General features: G+C 39.7%; 1 protein-coding gene across 1 annotated transcript; it reads left to right on the top strand.

The window, feature by feature from the left end:
- The first annotated feature begins 5,912 nt into the window (after positions 1-5,912).
- On the top strand, positions 5,913-19,107 carry chmp6b (charged multivesicular body protein 6b). Its single transcript, XM_020918203.2, has 8 exons — positions 5,913-6,140; positions 10,558-10,667; positions 13,300-13,387; positions 15,891-15,977; positions 16,077-16,142; positions 16,223-16,303; positions 17,571-17,643; positions 18,759-19,107. Exons 1-8 carry the CDS (start codon positions 6,078-6,080, stop codon positions 18,806-18,808), a joined length of 618 nt encoding a protein of 205 aa, XP_020773862.1. The 5' UTR covers positions 5,913-6,077; the 3' UTR covers positions 18,809-19,107.
- Positions 19,108-22,504: the final 3,397 nt, after the last annotated feature.

The following is a 22,504-nucleotide window of genomic DNA, read 5'->3' as shown; positions in this document are numbered from 1 at the left end:
ACTGAACCAGGACTGAACCAGGACTGAACCAGGACTGGACCAAGACTGAACCAGGACTGGACCAGGACTGAACCAGGACTGAACCAGGACTGGACCAAGACTGAACCAAGACTGAACCAAGACTGAACCAAGACTGAACCAGGACTGAACCAAGACTGAACCGGGACTGGACCAGGACTGGACCAAGACTGAACCGGGACTGGACCAAGACTGAACCGGGACTGAACCAGGACTGAACCGGGACTGAACCGGGACTGAACCAAGACTGAACCGGGACTGAACCGGGACTGAACCAAGACTGAACCGGGACTGAACCAAGACTGAACCAAGACTGAACTAAGACTGAACCAAGACTGAACCAAGACTGAACCGGGACTGAACCAAGACTGAACCAAGACTGAACCGGGACTGAACAAAGACTGAACCAAGACTGAACCAACACTGAACCAGGACTGAACCGGTCTCAGTTCTGGTCTCGGTCCTGGTCTCAGTCCTGGTCTAGTTCCAGTCTCAGTCCTGGTCTGGTCCCAGTCTCAGTCCTGGTCCTGGTCCTGGCCCCAGTCTGGTCCCGGTCTCAGTCCTGGTCTGGTCCCGACACTCAGTCCTGTTTCAGTCCTGGTTTAGTTTAGTTCAGTCAGATCTCAGAAGCTCAGCAGGACCAGGCCTGGTCAGTACTTGGATGGGAGATCACTGGGAAAATCAGGAGACACAGGGGAGCACCAGTGGCAAAAACTGTTGTTGTGTCTTTACGCAAGACACTTCGCCCACATTGCCTAGTATGAAAAAGGTGTGTGTGCGTGAGTGACAGTGGTGCCCCAGGGCACCTGTGGCTACAAAAATAGTTTACCACCACTGGGAATTGAGTGACTGAATACAGTAATGCTCTGTAAAGCATCTTTGTGAAAAGCGCTATATAAATAAAAACTTACTTACTTGTTTAATCCTGTTTTAGTCCTGTTTTAGTCTTGGTTTAGTCCTGGTTCAGTCCGTATGTGGTGCAAAAGTCCAGCATTGCAGTTTAAGTCACGAAAATGGGAAAAAATTAACCTTCTTAATTTTTTCCATTATTCATTTAAATTTTTTTTTTTTTTTTTTTGGTTTGTTTTCTTATTTTTGGTTTTATTTTGAAAAATAAATGAATGATACATGGATTTAGGAGCTTTATTCTTACCACATATCCGTCCTTCACATGTCCCTTCATGGCCACTTTGATATCATCCACACAAATGCCTTTATTATCTTTCTCCAGGCCCATGATGTCATTGAAAACAAACGGATAGAAAGTCCCAGGTTTTCTTTTTTGTATTTTGTGCGTTAAATACTGTCAATAAGCAATCAAATCAGTTATGCAACAGTCACAGGTTAATTATTGTCCTTTATACCTTTGTGGTGAAGCTGTCATGACCAGACCCAGCTAAAGCCTGCCCCGTCATCCTTCCTCGTAAAGCTGTCTCCACTGAGTTGATGAAGCTGGATTTACCTGCATTACTTGGCCCATGAAGCAGAATCCTGATGTGCTCTACATCCTTTTGGTCCGGTTGAAAATCATAAATGTACTGCAAATAATTGTCCTTGTCCCTGGCAAGAAAAATGCCACAAAAGGGAAAGGTGCACTGTGTAACTTGTTTATCCCTGGAATGTTCTAGAGCAGTGTTTCCCAAACTTTTTTATCTGGGGATCCACATTTTAAAAGTCACAAACCTTTGCAATCCAAGTCAATAGACATTATTCGTGAATCACAAAATAAAGGTGGATTTGGCCATTATTGAACATTAATGAGGATATTTTATTGTTGACTGAACAATTAGTATTACCGTATTTTTCGGACTATAAGACACATTAAGCAAAACAAACGGATGACACTTGACTTGAGACTTTTTTTATTTCCTACGAGGTCGACTCAAATATACATTGAGTAATAATGTGTTTAATTCAGCTTTGTGCACATTTGTTTAAGTTTTACAGAAGCGAAACTTAAAACCACATGGCTCATTGCATAAACTTTAAGTGATAAAAAAAAAAGAAAGAAAAACAGCTCGCTCCTTGTGCGCCGATGTGGTTCAGCTTCTGTCGGACTAAAGGACACAACTCAGTGGAATATGTGTGAAAATCGGTTTGAGGTCAGTGAGCACAACCAGAATTAATACATAAGGTGCACCAGATTATAAGGTGCACTGTTGTTTTTTCAGAAAATTAAGGGATTTTAAGTGCGCCTTATAGTCCGAAGTTTTAAACAAGGAAAAACAGTCATCAGTGTTTCTCAAAAAGTTGGTTAGGGAAGACCTACATGCAGATCGTGAAAAAAATTAATAAATACAATCTTTTAATATGTCGAAGTAAAGCAATAACATCACTATGGAGACAAACAGATGGCAGAACCTCCACCAGAAAAGTTACACAATGCACTACTCATTTCACTAAAACACAGTTAAGATAATTATTTTTAAGATTTTACTAAAAATCTTAAGAATCTTTTTCCAGTTTGGTAATTTTTTTGGTTTCTAATTTTACTGTCTGGTTGACATCACTCTCGGGGATTTCTTAACTGTATTTCGGTTTTGTTTTGAGTATTTTATGGTTTGATTTTGGTTGAATCATTATATTTGTTCATGACTGCTCACATGACTGTAGCCGTTATCTAGACATTGGCACAGTCATAAAGGTGCATTGTGTAACTTTTCTGGTGGAGGTTCTGCCATCTGCTTGTCTCCATGAAAAGGCTATTGCTTTGTCTGGAATATTTCACAGTTTTACCAAACCAGACCAAGTTACAGGTCAGATCTGTGGAGAGGCAATCCTGCTTATGGTCAGAATATCTGTTTTTCTAGGTATTTTTGAGCAATAAAACCACCTGTGTAATTGAATAAATATAAAGTAGAGCAGTTTAAAGTCATACTGTGGAACATTCGAGGCAGAGCAGTTATATAACCAGAGAAACATGCAGGTGAAGGAAGCCCCACACGTACCTTTGGTACGTAGTGTGCCTTTAAAGTTTCTATGGCAGGTTGGACTAGTCATTTTATTAAAACACAGTTAAGATCTTTATATTTAAGCTACTGAAGAAATTCTGTAACACTTTAGATTAGGGACCACATATTAATAGCTAGTGAAAAGTAAAATGCATAATAATAAGTGCTTCATTACATCTTTGTTAGTATTTATAAAGTACTTTCAATGCATTTTTCTCTAAAGCCGTATTTTCTTCCCATTAAAGTAGAAGTACTTTTTTAAATTTGTCAGAGGGATTATGAACTAGAATGACCACAGCACTGACACTATTTAGTGAAGAAAGAGTTACTCACGCTCACACCACTATGAAAGTGGTGTGAGCGTGAGTGATGGTGGTGGTAGGAGGGGCCGATGGCGCAGATTGGCAGCCTCGCTTCCGTCAGTCTGCCCCAGGGCAGCTGTGGCTACAGTAGTAGCTTACAGTAGTAGGTTGCCACCACTGAGTGTGGAGTGACTGAATAATGAACTGTAAAGCACTTTGGGTATCTTGAAAGGCGCTATATAAATGCTATCAATCCATCAATCACTATTGAACAGTGTAACATGAAGAACACTCTACACTGTTTCTACTTCATAAACTAGGGGTGTAACGATATCCAAGTATCACGATACGATATCCAAGTATCACGATACGATATCCAAGTCTCACTATACGATATCCAAGTCTCACAATACGATATCATCACGGTATGAACCTCACGGTACGATATTTATTGCGATATCGAGGGAAAGCTCAAGATATGGTGGAGAGGCTCACCATTAGAGATGTAACAATATCCAAATCTCTCAGTACGATATTTTCACAATATACATCTCATGGTACGATATTTATTGCGATATTTTGAGGCTAATATTCTACCTTTTCCTCTTAAAATGCCTTGACAAGACTTAATCCAAAGAACTAAGACTTAAAAGTGTTAGAACTGTATTTCTTCTTGTAGTCTGCACTGAAATGGAATAAAGGATCATGGTCTATGTAGTTCCCTCTGTCTTTTTTTTAGCTGTTGCTGCACCATAACTCTTAATTTAAACAAAGAGACTTGTAATTCGATATATTGTGATGGTCCACGATATTATTGTGAGAACTTTGACAAAACAATATATTATATATATTTTGGTTATTGTTACATCCCTAAACATATCAATATAGTGTTATTAATTTTTTATTTTACACTGTACACTAGTGTAAAAAAATCAAATCTTAATCTGTCAAATTCAACTATGAGGACTGTGGTTACATCACTTTACCAAGGTTGCCTTCAACACTTTGGAAAGTGTAGTTTTACCTCATTCTAGTGTGGACAACGTATGACATGGTAAAAGTGTTAAAATTAACAATACATGAGTTGGATTGACACTCTTGAATTTGCTGTGTACATAAACTAAAACACCACATTTCCAGGAGTTTCTGTACTTACAATGGCGGTATCTTTCTCCAGTCCCCAGGGAGAACTAAAAATCAGAAAATATCAGTCTCTTAAACTGTAAATGATCAGAAATCTTTGGAGCTTACGCTTTGGAGAGGGGGGCGCTGGGGGTTTTGAGCGTGTAAACATCTGAAAGGAAGAAATCACACTGAAAGATCTATCAAAAATGATTCAAAAATATTCAAAAATAAAAGGCTATATTATGTACCTTTCTCAGAGAATATCCAGTGAAGTTGCTGGCACACTCCAAATTGATGTGTGGATTTTCAGTTTTGTTTTAGGTATTTTTATGGTTTGATTTTGGGTGAATCATTATATCTGAACATGACTGCAGCCACTGTCCAGACATTGGCGCAGTCATAAAGGTGCATTGTGTCACTTTTCTGCTGGTGGGTCCGTCAAATTTAACCTTTAAATACTGTTAAATTTTAGGTATTTTCTGTAGATATTCAAAAGACACCATACAGCACAGTGTTGTTATCATGAATCTATATCATTGTGTATGTAGATGTGGTTCGATTGTTGTCTTTTTTTGTTTGTTTGTTTGTTTCTTTCTTTCTTTTTCAGCATATTAAACATGTAGGCTACTTTACTTTTACTTTTAATCAAATAGATTTTGTTGTCTTTTTTTTTTCTTTTTCTTTTTCAGCGTATTTAAATATGTAGGCTACTTTTCTTTTACTCTATTTAAGTAGAGTTGGAGTGTTGTTGTTTTTTTTTTTACATATTTAAACATGTAGGCTACTTTTACTTTTACTTAAGTAGATTTAGTTGTAGTTTTTTTTTGGGGGGGGGGGGGGGGGGGGGGTTCCGTATATTTAAACATGTAGGCTACTTTAATTTTACTTTTACTTAAGTAGATTTTGTTGGAGTTTTTTTTTTTTCAGTATATTTAAACATGTAGGTTTCCTTCATTTTACTTTTACTTTTACTTAAGTAGATTTAGTTGGAGTTTTTTTATTTATTGATTTTTTTTTTGATTGATTGATTTGTACAATAAAACCTGAAAATCTGGACTTTACTTTTGTCAGAAATGCTTATTGTCTGTCAGAATCTCTTCTTATCTTAACATGAAATTAAAAATTATGAAAATAAATAAAAAAAAAAAAACAGAAAGAAAATTAACCTTTAAGTACTCTTTGTACGAGTTAGTGCATCTCATTTTCTCCACTTCTTACCTCCTCTACCACCAATATGTTTGTCATTCAGCACTGGCTATACTAAAAAAAAAAAAGTTCATACTCGTTATTGTAGTAATGCAAACAATCCAGCAGAGGGAGAAAGAGGAAAAAAGAAAACGAGACTGATTGTTGTAGGTTTTTTTTTTTTTCTTTTTTTTTTTTTTCTGGTATCTGTAGTTTAAACTACTTTACAAAACTGAGTACTTCTTCCAGCACAGGCTAAAAGTTTACCTTCTTTACCTTCTTTAAGGTTTTTTCGGGGGTTTGCTTACGGCATCTGTGCGTCGTGACGTTTCCCTTCTTCCTGTTGTGGGTGTGGAGTTTTGCACGGAAACAGATGACTGCACAAATAATGGACTAGGATTTAGAGTTTTCTCTCCACGTTTGGTTCTTTTAGCGATTAGCAGCGTCTTCCTCTTCTTTATCTCTTGCTGAGTCTAGGCTGGGATGCTGTGTCATTATGGGAAACTTATTCGGGAAAAAGAAACGCACCAGAGTCACAGAACAAGACAAGGCTGTGTTGGTAAGATAACGTTAGCCACAATGCTAACCTGTCACTTTAGCCCCTCAAGTCCCAAAAAAACACTCTACTTTATTTATGACTTGTTTCTGTCATTTCAAACTAATTCGTTTCATTATAATATTGCAGCACTTTAAGTTACTCTCAACAAAATAACTGTGTGAACTTTTGCAACGTATATAAACTGAACCAGGACTGAACCAGATCTAAACCAGGACTAAACCAGGTCTAAATCAGGACTGAACCAGGACTAAACCAGGAGGACTAAACCAGGTCTAAATCAAGACTAAACCAGGTCTAAATCAGGACTGAACCAGGACTGAACCAGGACTAACCCAGGTCTAAATCAGGACTAAACCAGGACTAAACCAGGAGGACTGAGCCAGGACTAAACCAGAACTAAACCAGGACTAAACCAGGAGGACTGAGCCAGGACTGAACCAGGACTGAACCAGGATTAAACCAGGTCTAAATCAGGACTAACCCAGGTCTAAATCAGGACTAACCCAGGTCTAAATCAGGACTAACCCAGGTCTAAACCAGTTCTAAATCAGGACTAAACCAGGTCTAAATCAGGACTGAACCAGGACTGAACCAGGACTAAACCAGGTCTAAACCAGGTCTAAATCAGGAGGACTGAGCCAGGACTGAACCAGGACTAAACCAGGTCTAAACCAGGTCTAAATCAGGACTAAACCTGGACTAAACCAGGACTAAACCAGGACTGAACCAGGTCTAAACCAGGTCTAAACCAGGACTGAATCAGGACTAAACCAGGTCTAAATCAGGACTAAACCAGGTCTAAATCAGGACTAAACCAGGTCTAAATCAGGACTAAACCAGGTCTAAATCAGGACTAAACCAGGTCTAAATCAGGACTGAACCAGGACTAAACCGTGACTAAATCGTGACTAAATCAGGAATGAACCTGGACGACTAAACCAGGACTAAACTAAACTATTTAGTATTAGTATTTCACGCAACTACAGCGTTCTGTGAAAATAGACGACAATAAATGCACTGACGGGATTTTGAATGTTAAAAAACTATAATATCAAACCATAAAGTTAGTGGAAAGAGTTAACATTTCATATTTAGCAATAAAAGTCTGATCAATTCTACACATGTAAGTGCCGTAAAATCATGGAAAATTTACTTTAGGTCATGAAAAAGTCATGGTAAAGTGGGAACCCTGTATCACTCACATGTATCTTAGTGGCTTTCATTTGACAACTTTTCCTTGATTTTTCATATTTTGTGATATTCTGAGGTTAATCCTTGTGTTCCCATTGAAATCACATTATGTTCCAGGGACTAGACCAAGGACTAGACCGGAGACCAAACAGGGCACTAGACCAGGGACTAAACCAGGGATTAGACCAAGGACTAGACCAGGGACTAGACTGGAGACCAAACAGGGGACTAGACCAGGGACTAAACCAGGGACTAAACCAGGGACTAAACCAGGGACTAGACCAGGGACTAAACCAGGGATTAGACCAGGGACTAGACCAGGGACTAGACCAGGAACTAGACCAGAGACCAAACAGGGGACTAGACCAGAGACTAGACCGGAGACCAAACAGGGGACTAGACCAGGAACTAGACCAGAGACTAGACCGGAGACCAAACAGGGGACTAGACCAGTAACTAGACCAGAGACTAGACCGGAAACCAAACAGGGGACTAGACCAGAGACTAGACTGGAAACCAAACAGGGGACTAGACCAGGGACTAGACCAGGGACTAAACCAGGGACTAAACCAGGGACTAAACCAGGGACTAGACCAGAAACCAAACAGGGGACTAGAACAGGGACTAGACCGGAGACCAAACAGGGCACTAGACCAGGGACTAAACCACGGACTAGACCAGGGATTAGACCAGGGACTAGACCAGGGACTAGACGGGAGACCAAACGGGACTAGACCAGGAACTAAACCAGGGATTAGACCAGGGACTAGACCGGAGACCAAACAGGGGACTAGACCAGGGACTAGACCAGGGACTAGACCAGGGACTAGACCAGGGACTAGACCAGGGACTAGACCAGGGACTAGACCAGGGAGTAGACCAGGGACTAGACCAGAGACCAAACAGGGGACTAGACCAGGGACTAGACCGGAGACCAAACAGGGGACTAGACCAGGGACTAGACCAGAGACCAAACAGGGGACTAGACCAGGGACTAGACCAGGAACTAGACCAGAGACTAGACCGGAGACCAAACAGGGGACTAGACCAGGGACTAGACCAGGGACTAGACCAGGGACTAGACCAGGGACTAAACCAGGGACTAGACCAGAGACCAAACAGGGGACTAGACCAGGGACTAGACTGGAGACCAAACGGGACTAGACTGGAGACCAAACGGGACTAGACTGTAGACCAAACGGGACTAGACTGTAGACCAAACGGGACTAGACTGGAGACCAAACGGGACTAATCCAGAGACCAAACAGGGGATTAGACCAGGGACTAGACCAGGGACTAGACCAAGGACTAGACCAAGGACTACACCAGGGAATAAACCCGGGACTAAACCCGGGACTAAACCCGGGACTAAACCCGGGACTAAACCCGGGACTAAACCAGGGACTAAACCAGGGACTAAACCAGGGATTAGACCATTGACTAGACCAGGGACTAGATCAGAGACCAAACAGGGGACTAGACCAGGGACTAAACCAGGGACTAGACTAGAGACCAAACAGGGCACTAGACCAGGGACTAAACCAGGGATTAGACCAGGGACTAGACCAGAGACCAAACAGGGGACTAGACCAGGGACTAAACCAGGGACTAAACCAGGGACTAGACCAGGGACTACACCAGGGACTACACCAGGGACTAAACCAGGGACTAAACCAGGGACTAGACCAGGGATTAGACCGGAGACTAGACCAGGGACTAGACCAGGAACTAGACCAGAGACTAGACCGGAGACCAAACAGGGGACTAGACCAGGGATTAGACCAGGGACTAGATCAGGGACTAGATCAGGGATTAGACCAGGGACTAGACCAGGGACTAGACCAGAGACCAAACAGGGGACTAGACCAGGGACTAGACTGGAGACCAAACGGGACTAGACTGGAGACCAAACGGGACTAGACTGGAGACCAAACGGGACTAGACTGGAGACCAAACGCGACTAGACTGGAGACCAAACGGGACTAGACCAGAGACCAAACAGGGGATTAGACCAGGGACTAGACCAGGTACTAGACCAAGGACTACACCAGGGACTAAACCCGGGACTAAACCCGGGACTAAACCCGGGACTAAACCCGGGACTAAACCAGGGACTAGACCAGGGATTAGACCATTGACTAGACCAGGGACTAGATCAGAGACCAAACAGGGGACTAGACCAGGGACTAAATCAGGGACTAGACTAGAGACCAAACAGGGCACTAGACCAGGGACTAAACCAGGGATTAGACCAGGGACTAGACCAGAGACCAAACAGGGGACTAGACCAGGGACTAAACCAGGGACTAAACCAGGGACTAGACCAGGGACTAGACCAGGGACTAGACCAGGGACTAAACCAGGGACTAGACCAGGGATTAGACCAGGGACTAGACCAGGGACTAGACCAGAGACCAAACAGGGGACTAGACCAGGGACTAGACTGGAGACCAAACGGGACTAGACTGGAGACCAAACGGGACTAGACCAGAGACCAAACAGGGGACTAGACCAGGGACTAGACCAGGGACTAGACCAGGGACTAGACTAGGGACTAGACCAGGGACTAGACCAGGACTAGACCAGGGACTAGACCAGGGAATAGACCAGGGAATAGACCGGAGACCAAACGGGACTAGACCAGGGACTAGACCAGGGACTAGACCAGGGACTAGACCAGGGACTAAACCAGGGACTAAACCAGGGAATAGACCGGAGACTAGACCGGAGACCAAACAGGGGACTAGACCAGGGACTAGACCAGGGACTAGAACGGAGACTAGACCAGAGACTAGACCGGAGACTAGACCAGGGACTAACGAGGACAGAACACATTATGTTCCACTTTCAAAATGATCTTGTTAATAAAATTACTTAACAAATTGGTAATACCACTATGTAACTTCTAGGGTGGAGGGTTTGCTATTTGCTTGTCTTTATGGAGATGGAATTTCGTTGTCTGGAATGTTCCACAGTATGGCATTAAACATATCTCCCTTGTATGCGTTCAGTTATAGGTGTTTAATAGCTCAAAAATAGCTGAAAAAACATGAATTTTTACATGTGCAGGTTTGCTTCTCCATAGAACTGACCACTAACCTGTCTCCATTGTGATTACCAATCTTATATCTATAATCTCCATGGAGACAGCAGGTGACAGACCCTCCACCAGAAAAGTTACTCAGTGCACCTTTGAAAACGCTCTTCTATTTTACTGTTTTCCCAGCAACTGAAGCAGCAAAGAGATAAACTCCGGCAGTATCAGAAAAGGATCAACCTCCAACTGGAAAAGGAGAGGACTTTCGCCAAACAGCTGCTGAAGGATGGAAAGAAAGAGTAAGTCCATCACAACTCTATCATCGTACCAGACAGCTGATACTTCGCAGCTCATGCTATCAACATTCCCAGGGGGTGTGATGCTAACTGTAGGCACTGCTCTGTCTGAAGCTCGGTTACTCTAGCTTTATTTTAACGCAATCTGACCAGAAAGAGAAACTCATCATCGCGAATACTGTATTTTGTGCACTATAGGGCGCTCTGGATTATAAGGCGCACTGTCATTGAATGGTCTATTTTCAAACTTTTTTGACATATAAACCGCACCGGACTATAAGGCACATTAAACGAAACACAACAGTTAGATAAGTCAGTCAAACTTTATTTAACGCGTTCACAATAGGGATGGGCATTTGATGAAATTTTCTTAATCGATCGTCGGAAGAATTAACGATCGATTATCGATTAATCATTAACGTTTTTATATTAAAATGATCATCATTATTATTACTATCTGCACTACTAATCTGCATAAATAAATTCAACTTTACGACATATAAACCGTAACGACTCTAGAGCCACATCAATCCATTTGACATTATAATGTGTTTAATTCAGTTTTGCGCAACTCTCACAGTAGCGAAACTTAATACCGCATCGCTAATTTGCATAAATTAAGCGAAGATAAAACTACAGCTCTTGTGCGCTGATGCGGTCAACTTCTGTCAGATTAAAAGACATGATTCAGTGGAATACAGGTTAGTGTGACCAGATTTGCGTTTGTCAAAACCAGGACACCGTACGGGGGGTGGGAGGTGGGGACTCGTCATCGACATTGCGCGACTCTCACCTGGCAAAACTTTTTCCCATTGGACACCGAAACATATGTTCCTGCTTTGTACACTGTGCACATGTCCTCACACTTGTCCCGAACGCAACAGAAAGCGTGGAATTTCTTGTACAAGTCATCGTTAAATACGCATTTGTGCTTCGGTACGTTGCAGGCTGACCGAATGTTTGTGTTTCGCTCCTTCTGATGCAGAGAGCTACATGTAAGAACCCCTGTTTGGTCACGCTACGCACAGCAACCTAATTCGGTTTGTTGATTAAAATCAACGTAATCGATGAAATTCTTAATGATCAATTATCGATTAATCGATTAATCATGCCCATCCCTGGTTCACAATATCTCTCAACTTTGTTCAATTGTAACGTGTAAAAAAAAAAATACTGTCTGAGATGCTAAATTATTAGAGTATTCACAATAATTCAGAATTGTTCAAACAGTTGGGGGATTTGGCGTCCAGCTTGCCCGCATCCCTCTCGTCATTATCCGAGTCAGTGTGGTTACTCTTACCTGGAAGTTCAGTGATGATTCCGGTCTTCGTGAAAGCTCGGACCACAGTTGATACTGATCCTTAGCCCAGGCGTCCACAATCCAGACAGATCATGGCGTAAGTCTCTCGGTGCTGTCTCCGTGTCTTGGTGAATGTGTGTCGGCGTTGTAAGCTTGTCTCAGGTGGCATTTTGATATTAAAAGGAATCACAGTATGTATTACCCCTGATGCTCCTGACTACGGTCGCTGTAACGCTGCAAGTGGTGCGGCTTTGTAGTTTACTAAAGTCGTACATTTCGTCATTTTTTGTTGAAATTAAAGGCTTTAAGTGCCTATAGTGCAGAAAATACGGTAATTAGGATGCTCTGAATGCATAAGGTAAGTGTAGAATAACTGCAATAACTGGACCACAGCAAATTGTTTAAAATGATATAGATCAGACCTGGGCATTGTACAGCTCCGGGGCCACATACTGCCCTTTGGTCGACTTTGACCGGCCCGTTTAAGCTCATTTGGAACTACAAAATAAACATATTAATAATTTTACCTCATGCGTGGACTAAAACTGCATTGCTTTTATTTTAGGGTTTGTTAGTTTTTTTTTTTAAATGACATTTTTTGTAAAGCAGCCTCACTCACTTTTTCATTGCTTAGTCATAACATAAACTCTTACTAGTCTTACCAGCTTATCAAAACAATGATATTTATTGCTTTTTATAAAGAAATACAATGAGTTAAGCATTTTGGCCCGGTCCTCCACAATATTTTCTGTTTCTCATGTGGCTCCATGGAAAAAAATAATTGCCCAACCCTTATATAGATGGATGATATATATATATATATATAGAGAGAGAGAGATAGAGATAGATAGATAGATAGATAGACAGATAGATGATTTGAGGTGAGATGAGTTGTGCTGTTAAAGTCTCTCACACATAAAACACTTAGTCAGTCAGTCACTCTCACCTTTTTTGTTAAAAATCAGACTCAGACTAAACACGACCATGACGCTTGTATTATTCACAGGCTCCTGAAAATGTCATGTTTAAGTCCATTTTGTATTTTTTCAGACAATCTTAAAACTTGAGTTGAGATTTGTGACTAACTCTTCTGTCTGCGTTTGTGTCACTATGGTAACGGCTGAACATTCTGCCAGTAAAAATACATACATGCATACATACATACATACAGAACACCCCCAGCATGATGTCAATGCAAAGGATCAATTGGACCCGAAAGTAGTCCAAGTAGAGTTAAGACTCGATCACTTAACAGCTCCATCGGTTGGGTTCCTTTAACATCACAACAATAGATGCATGTATGTTTTAATATTCAAATGTTGTGTGTTCAAACAGTAAAGCCCTTTTGCTGCTGAAGAAGAAGAAATACCAGGAGCAGCTCTTGGACAAAACGGAAAACCAGATCAGTAATTTGGAGCAAATGGTGAGTTTAGAATTATTATTTTTTTATTAATATTACGCTATTTTCTGATGTATGTTATAATAATAATGTTGTTTCCTGTTTTAATACATATCCAGAGTTGTGTTTTGTTTCTTTCACACATGTTTAACACACAAACTCTGCATATTTAAGCTGAGTTCACAAGGTGGAACAGATTCAGTTTGAGAGAAGAACTGTGAAGTGTTTGTGTGTTAAACATGTGCGAATGAAACAAAACACAACTCCAGAAAGAGCGTAATATGAGCCCTTTAAATAAATGCTGTGGGGTTTTTTTTAGAGTTGTCTTAACTTCTTTGGAATTATTATTTTTTTTTAATCAAAATGTTTTTATTGTTTTCAAAATATCAAATATATACTTTTATACATGCTACTGGCAGCTAACAAACTCACAAATGTCACAGTTCTGCGGAGCTGGAAAAAAAAATAAAAAATCCAAAATGCGATTCCCCTACCAGAACAGATCCACATGTAAAATAGCACAAGAAATAATAGACGGAAGAAAAAAATGGCAAAAAAAAAAAAAGTAAAACAACCCAAACCCCCACCTACCCTGTCACCGCATGGGTTGAATATTTATAACGGGTGCTGTTTTCATTCACATACCACAGTCTATTCTTTTTAACGAGCTGAATATAACTGCAGGAAACGGCCCCATGTTTTCTCAATTGCACTAATATTTTTCTAACTTTAGACAGGACATGACATCTTGTAACCGCTGTGAGTGTGAAGGAGGGTTAGCGTCTTTCTACTTGAATAAAATGGCTCGGCGTGCTATGAGAAAAGTAAAAGTTAAAGAAGTACCGTATTTTCCGGGTTATTAGGCGCTCTGGATTATAAGGCGCACTGTTATTAAATGGTCTGTTTTCGAACTTTTTTCACAAATAAACCGCACCAGACTTTAAAGGAAACACAACAGTTTGGATGGGTCAGTGGGACTTTGTTTGTTTGGCGCGTTCACGGTGACTCTGGGCTTCGTTCAGTTGTGGCGTGTAGGGAGGGTGCTGTCTGGGACCGCTGGATTGTCAGCGTGTTCGCAGTGACTCAGTTGTTCAGTTGTGTCTAGAAGTGGCACATTGGACTCGCTTTTTCGGTTCGGTCCTCCTAGGGATGGGCATTCAATGAAATTTTCTTAATCGATTGTCGGAAGAATTAATGATCGATTATCGATTAATCATTAATGTTTTTATATTAAAATGATCATCATTATTATTACTATCTGCACTAATCTGCATAAATAAATTCAACTTTACGACATATAAACCGTAACCACTCTAGAGCCACATCAGCTGTTTGACATTATAATGTGTTTAATTCAGTTTTGCGCAACTCTCACAGAAACGAAACTTAAAACCGCATCGCTAATTTACATAAACTCAGCAAAGATAAAACTACAGCTCTACTACACTGATGTGGTTCAACTTCTGTCGGATTAAAAGACATGACTCAGTGGAATACAGATTAGTGTGACCATATTTGTGTTTGTCAAAACCAGGACACCGTACGGGGGGTGGGAGGTGGGGCCTCGTCATCGACATTGAGCAACTCTCACCTGGAAAAACTTTTTCCCTCTGGACACTGAAATATATGTGCTGCTTTATACACTGTGCAGATGGCCTCACACTTGTCCCGAACGCAACGGAAAGTGTGGAATTTCTTGTACAAGTCATCGTTAAATCCACATTTGTGCTTCGGTACGTTGCAGACTGACCCACTGTTTGTGTCTCGCTCCTTCTGATGCAGAGACACATGTACAGACCCTGTTTGGTCACACTACCCACACCAACCTACATTCGTTTTGTTGATTAAAATTAACGTAATCAATGAAATTCTTAATGATCAATTATCGATTAATCGACTAATCATGCCCATCCCTAGTTCCTCCGTTCCGTTCCTCATCGGCGTGGAGTGATGAGTGTGGCCTGCGGGTGTTTTTCGGTGTGCGGTGTTCTGCGGGTGGTGCGGCTTTGTAGTTTACTGAAGTCGTGCTGGGAAACCCGAGTGGATTCGTCTATAGGGCGCTCCGGATTGTGGGGCGCACGGTAGTTTTTTGATACAGGTAGAGGTTTATGAGCATGTCTAATAGAACGGAAAATACAGTACATGATCCTCCAAAACACCAAAAAGCGCCAATACAGGGTTTGGTTCCAACCTAATATTGAATACCTGGGATAGAGTGTTAAAAATGTTCCTCCAGTAGGTTTGCAGACACGAGCATGACCAAAATATGTGGCCAAGAGATGCCTCAGTCAGGCCACATCTGATGCACAATGGGCTAACCTCAGGATACATAGAAGATAGAAGATATGCGTTCGATGTACAACTCCTTTTTTGGAAATGTTTGCTCGTAGTGTGTGCATTGTGTCACCATGGTAGCTGCTGAACGTTCCGCCATAGATGTAAAAGTGGAAAACCTCCAGCGTAATGTCGCCGCAAAATACCAGTCGGGCAATGTCGACCTGCTGTACTTTGTGCCTTTGTGTCACAGGTTCAAGATCTGGAGTTCGCTCAGATTGAAATGAAGGTGCTTGAAGGACTCAAAGTTGGAAATGAGTGTCTGAAGAAAATGCATGAGGTGAGTGGACAAGTACTGGGCAAGATCCAGTTTTTCCTGTTAAGTTTGTGTCTTGTTGATGATAAATTGGTTGTATTGTTTTATTGTCTCTTATTGCAGGTTATGTCCATTGAAGAAGTGGAGCGCATTATGGATGAGACCCAAGATGCGATTGAGTACCAAAGGGTGAGTTCTCTGAGTAATGTCAAAGCACGGATGATTCACAGTGAAATAAACATGTTTTTTGTTTTATTTTTCTACTTCAGCAAATAGATGAGATGTTGGCCGGGTCTTTGACGCCGGAGGATGAAGATGACATTTTAGCAGAACTGGAGGCCATTACACAGGTAGAAATTAATTAAACAGTATACATGGCAAGGAGAAAATTCAGTTTGTCAAACTGAATTTTCTCCTTGCCATGGATTCTACCTGGACGACTGAGGGATTCTTCACATAAACATTATACAGAAATCAATATTTAAAGGTGTTCTACCACATGTTTTTTGTAGTAACTTTTATATGGGGGGGGTCTGTTACCTCAATTGCCTTCATGGAAATATTATGCCTGGAATGTTCCACAGCATGGCATTTCTTATTTATAGGTCCTATATACAAACCTTCGCGACCCAAGTCAATAGACATTATTTATAAATCACAAACTAAAGATGGATTTGAGCATTATTGAACATTAATGAGGATATTTTATTGCTGACTGAGTGATCATGTCTCTCTGAACAATTAGTATTACTCAAGTTTTAAACAATGAAAAACAGTCATTGAAGCAGCAATAAAATGATCCATCTTTTTCGTTTCAACATTCAATTGAACCAGCAATACTGGAACAAAATAGTCAATAAAATAATAACAAAAAGATTAGAAATGACACAAAACACGTCTTAACATTTCAGCATTTCTAATGAGATAGGAGGGCCTGTCTGCGTTTTTGTAGCATGTTCCAGTCCGGGGTGCAGGAGGAGAGAGTGTCAGAACTGTAAACTGCACACCTACATGCAGATCATGACAAGGAAACCCCCCAAAAAATCTCTTGCAGCCCACCTGAGGGTCTCAATCCACTCTTTGGGAAACAATGCTTTAAGTCATGTTATAATGTTGTTACTTCCTCAAAAACATGCCTCGAGTCGTATTTTGTTTCATTCACACATGTTTAAGTAATGCTTCATTATTAGTCTGTCTGCATCTCCAAAGCTCAAAATGCTCTGTTCCATCTTGTGATGTCATGAAGTGGTAGTTTTCATGACATGAGATGACATTCTTTTGAGAGAAAAACTGAGCCTAAATGTGTAGGGTTTATGTCTGAGTGAAACAAAACACAACTCCAGGTCCAGGTATGTTTTTGATGAGAAAACAACATTATAATGTAGATCAGAAAAAAGTGTAATATGGACATTTTAACTTTTCTACTTTGGATATCTCTCCACAAATCTGACCTGTAATGTGACCTGCTAGTGTCCATGGAGATGGATATGATGGACACTCTGTACCACATATTATCTGTCCATCCTCTCATTCATATTAAACTTATATTATATTTTGAATTCAAATGATAAAATAAATAGCATTTTTAAGCCCACCATTGTTTTTCTTGTGTTTTAGGGAGATGTAGAGCTTCCTGATGTGCCCTCAGATGAACTCCCAGAAGTCCCAGCTGCCAAAGAAGAAAAACCAGGTCAGATTTTAATGAATTTCAGTATTTTAATGGTCAAAACTATTTTCATTCACAATTACTGTATATTTGTTCAAATGATATGATGATGAAATGATGTCAAAAACTATTACTCTGCTCACTTATTAGCAAGGCTTAAAATTTCTGTGTGGAGTCTGCATGTCCTTCCTCTACTTTACGTAAGAAAAAAAATAAATGTATTACATGCACACTAACCATGAACTGAAGCACAAATGTTGGATTAAGCCATATTTTCTAAAAAAAACTATGCAAGAAGTGTTCAGTAATGTAAAGACCACCCTTTAATTACATTTATTTTAGTCGATGAAGAGTCAGTGATTATTTCTATTGTAAATTTTGATTTTAAAAACAAAATATGGTGACTGAATTTGAAAATATTTTGAACTAAAGTGAATTATCAATGAAAATCAGATCCGAGAGTTATTCTTTTTGACATTTAGATTTAAAGGTGCGTTGTGTAACTTTTCTGGTGGAGGGTCCGTCACCTGCTTGTTGCTATGGATATGTCGTTGCTGTGCCTGGTTTGTTCCACAGTATGACATTAAACAGCTCCATCTTACATTTATTCAATTGCAGTGGTGTTATTGCTCAAAAATACTAGATCTGACCTGTAACTTGTTCTGGTTTGGTCTCCTTGAATATAGAATTGTTTAATGCCATACTGTGGAACATTCCAGACAAAGTAATAACATCTCCACACTGAAAAGCATTTGATGGATCCAGAAAAGTTGCACAATGCACCTTTAATAATAATGCTGTTGTTCTTCTTTGCTGTTTTAGAGTCTGAATTATCTAGGCACAATTAACTGATAAGACTGTGTTTGACTACATTTATTGATCCACAAGGGAAATTATCTGGACACAGTAGCTCACACATCATAAAATATTATAAAAACACAGGGCAAAAATATTAATGGTAATAATAAATTCAAAATAAGTAGCAAAAATAACAACAGACAAGTGTCAAACAAGGGATAATTATATAAATGTACAAGTAAAAATAAAATGTAGAAATATAGTAATACAAATCTAACCTTATTTTTTCGTGAGCGCCGATTTACACGTTACACATTTAAACTTTTTTTTTTTTTTTCCAGAGCGAGAAAAATCCAGAAAGAATCCAGAACGTGAGCTGCTCGCTGCTTAGACACGGGGGCTGAATCTTGCATTTGGTTTCCTGAAATTGAACTGTCAAAGTCCACAGCTCGGTGTGGAATTTTTATTTTCCAATGGACTTATAACGGGGAAAACAAGTCTTATTTGAAGATCTGTGACTTCACTTAATGTGCCTATCATCATAATATCAAATCGGTCACATTTGCGTCGCCGTTGTCTGGTTTCTTATTGTGAATTCCACTACTAAATCGAAAATGTAATTCAATTCAGTAGTGGGATTTTAATCATAGAACAGCAGAAATAAATCAACTTTTACCATTTTACAATTTACAGATTTTTAGTATTTAATTTTATCCAAGTCTTTACTTCTTTCTAAACCTTCGACTAACCTGATTTCCACCCTAGCATGAAGCAGGGCCAGTCTTAAAGCTGCACTGCGTAACTTTTCTGGTGGACGATCCGTCAAATGCGTCCGTCAAATGTTATTACTTTGTCTGGAATGTCCCACAGTATGGCATTAAACCTTTCTATCTTCATGGAGACCAAACCACACCAAGTTACAGGTCAGATCTGTGGAGAGGCGACCACGCTCACAGTCAGAATGCCTGTTTTTCTAGGTTTTTTTGAGCAATAAAACAAAACCACCTCTAATTGAATAAATGTGAAGTAGAGCTGTTTAATGTCACACTGTGTAACATTCCAGGCAGAGCAATAAGCAGATGATGGACCCTCTACCAAAAAAAGTTACACAATGCACCTTTAAGTCTAAACCTTTAAACCAGGTCTCAAAATTGTGGTAATCTCTTGGTATTTTGCTTAAATTATAAATAAATATCGTCATAATAACTGCTAATTGAAAAGAAGGAATCAGGAGTGCCAATAATGTTTTATAAATATATATGATATATATATATATATATATATATATATATATATATATATATATATATATATATATATATATATATATATATATATATATATATATATATATATATATATATATGAAACGGACATCAGATTTTTTTATTTTATGCTTTGTTATGTCATCATTACCATTAATATGATAATGATGTTGTTCCCTCTTTAAAAACATATCTGGATTTGACAAGAAATTCATGTACTAGTAAAGATATAAACTCTTGGGATGACCCTGCTAAGTGCTATGCTGCTATCTCTTAAACGTTTTTTTCTAACTTTCAAATAATATAAGGAATGTATTTGGTTTACTTTAATCATAAATGGCTAACCGGACAGTGTATATCCATGTACATCTTTTAGTTCAATAAAGTTGTTTTGTAACATATCGTTCCATCTGCTTGTTTTAAGTACAATACAGGATTTTGAACAGAAGAGGGCAGCAAAGGACTTTCACAATTTGAATGAGCGTCCCTCGCTGAAGGTGCGTTGTGTAACCTTTCTCCATGACAATGTTAGAGCCGTGTTTGGAATCTTTCACAGTATGGCATTAAAACCAAAACAGACCAAGTTACGAGTAAGATCTAAGGAGAGGCAACCCCGCTCACAGTTAGATTGCCTGTTTTTCTAAGCATTTTTGAGCTATAAAACCACCTGTAACTGAATAAATGTAAGGTAGAGCTTTTTTAATGTCATACTGTGGCACATTCCAGGCAGAGCAAGGACACAGAAACAAGCAGGTGACAGACCAACAACCAAAAGTTACATAGTGCACCTTTAAACCAACCCAGCTTGAGCAAATTAATATAAGATACATCTATTTTAATAATCAAAACAGTGAAGTGTGTTGCATAAACAAGTTTTCTTTCACTATAAAATTGTAGTTCGGTCACAAAAAAATACTAAAAGATACCTAAAAGTACTCCTGGTGACATATCGAAACAGCAGCCCATGATTAACGATTCTGTATTACCAAATTTACTATCAGGATACATCGATATTTCAGTGTTTTTGCTCACCACTAATAAATATATGGATCAAACTTAAAGGCTTAAACAGTTAATAGAAAAATAATAAGTGCACATGAATCCTGATAAAATGAATATTGTGATCTGGAAACTGTGTTAGATTTTTGCCAAATTACCTTTCCACCATCAACTTTTATTTATTTATTTAGTTTACCTTTTTTCGCAAACTGTCTCTTAAATGTCCTATATTACACAAAATGGATTCTTGGACAGTGAAATCAGGTACAGCCACTTATGTTCTTACTTTGCCTGGTACAGTATGTTCCACAGTATGACATTAAGCGTATCTACAGTATTTCCATGGAAACAAGCAAGTAACGGCACCAGGCCAAGTTACAGCTCAGATCTGTGGAGATGTTACCTTGTTTACCTTGTGAAATCATCCATCCATCCATTTTCTTCTGATTATCTGGGGCTGGGTCGCGGGGGCAGCAGTCTAAGCAGGAACTTCCAGATTTCCTTCACCCCAGACACGTGTTCCCAGGCCAGCCAAGAGACACAGTCCCTGCAGCGTGTCCTGGGTCAGCGTCTCCCACCAGGAGGCCGACGTGAATGAGCAGTGGCTCTACTCCGAGCTCCTCCTGTGTGACTGAGCTCCTCACCGTATTTCTTTTTATTTTATTTTATTTTTATTAAAGACAACAGAATATAACATTTAAAAAATAAAACAAACATCAACGTATAACAATTACAATATTCAGCATAAAGCAACACCCACAACACCACAACAAATACACATTTTTTAAAATATTTTTTTTTATTTATTAGTCCCTATACTGAAACTAATATTTATTTTCACCATCATCAGTTCCTTTCATCATCTTTCACCATCCGTCACAATCTCAAAAACATAACCCTAAAGGCATTTCTTTTTATTTATTATTATTATCACTATTATTCCTACTATTATTTCCACTACCATTATCACTATTACTATTTTTATTATTATTAATTATTATTACAACCATGATAACTATTATTGTCTCTACTATTAATTACAATAATTACAACAATAATATTTCATTATTATTATTATCATTATCATTGGTAGTAGTAGCAGTAGTAGTGACAGTAGTCAGTCCTCACCGTATTTCTAAGGGAGCGCCCAACCACCCTGCGGAAGAAACTCAATTCGACCGTTTGTATCGGCGATCTCATCCTTTCGGTCATTACCCAGAGCTCATGACCATAGGTGAAAGCAGGAACGAAGATTGACGGTAAATCAAGACCTTTGCCTTTCGACTAAGCTCTCTCTTCACCACAACGGTCCAATACAGCGACCACCGATCCCCCTGTCAACCTCACGTTCCGTCCTCCCCTCACTCATGAACAAGACCCCGAGATACTTGAACTCCTCCACTTGAGGCAGAGACTCTCCACCCACCCGGAGAGGACAAGCCACCTTTTTTTTCCAGTCGAGAACCATGGCCTCAGACTTGGAAGAGTACTGAGTATGAAATCATGTTTTTTGTTGAACTTACGAGCAATAAAAACACCTGTAATTGTATTAAATGATAGATTTAGTAAAGCAGTCATTCATCAAAGTGGTAAACCCTCCACCACAAAAGTCACACAGTGCGCCTTTAATATTTAGTTTTCGTTCGTAATCTAAATAAATAATAATCCAAAAACTGTAGACATGTATTTATTTATTTAATTTTTTTCTGTTTTGATTGAGTCCTTTGATGGAGTTGAGTGGTGGCGATGGGCAGAGGTGTCTGTGGGAAGCAGCTGACGATGACTCAGACTTTAAGCGAAGAGGAGCTTTGGATTCTAAAGTC

Source organism: Boleophthalmus pectinirostris, unplaced genomic scaffold (assembly GCF_026225935.1).
Source record: "Boleophthalmus pectinirostris isolate CB_2022bp ecotype Guang Dong unplaced genomic scaffold, ASM2622593v1 HiC_scaffold_14, whole genome shotgun sequence".
NCBI classification, from domain to species: Eukaryota; Metazoa; Chordata; class Actinopteri; order Gobiiformes; family Gobiidae; genus Boleophthalmus; species Boleophthalmus pectinirostris.
Note: the sequence above shows the minus strand (reverse complement) of the source record. Positions and strands in the feature narration are given on the sequence as shown.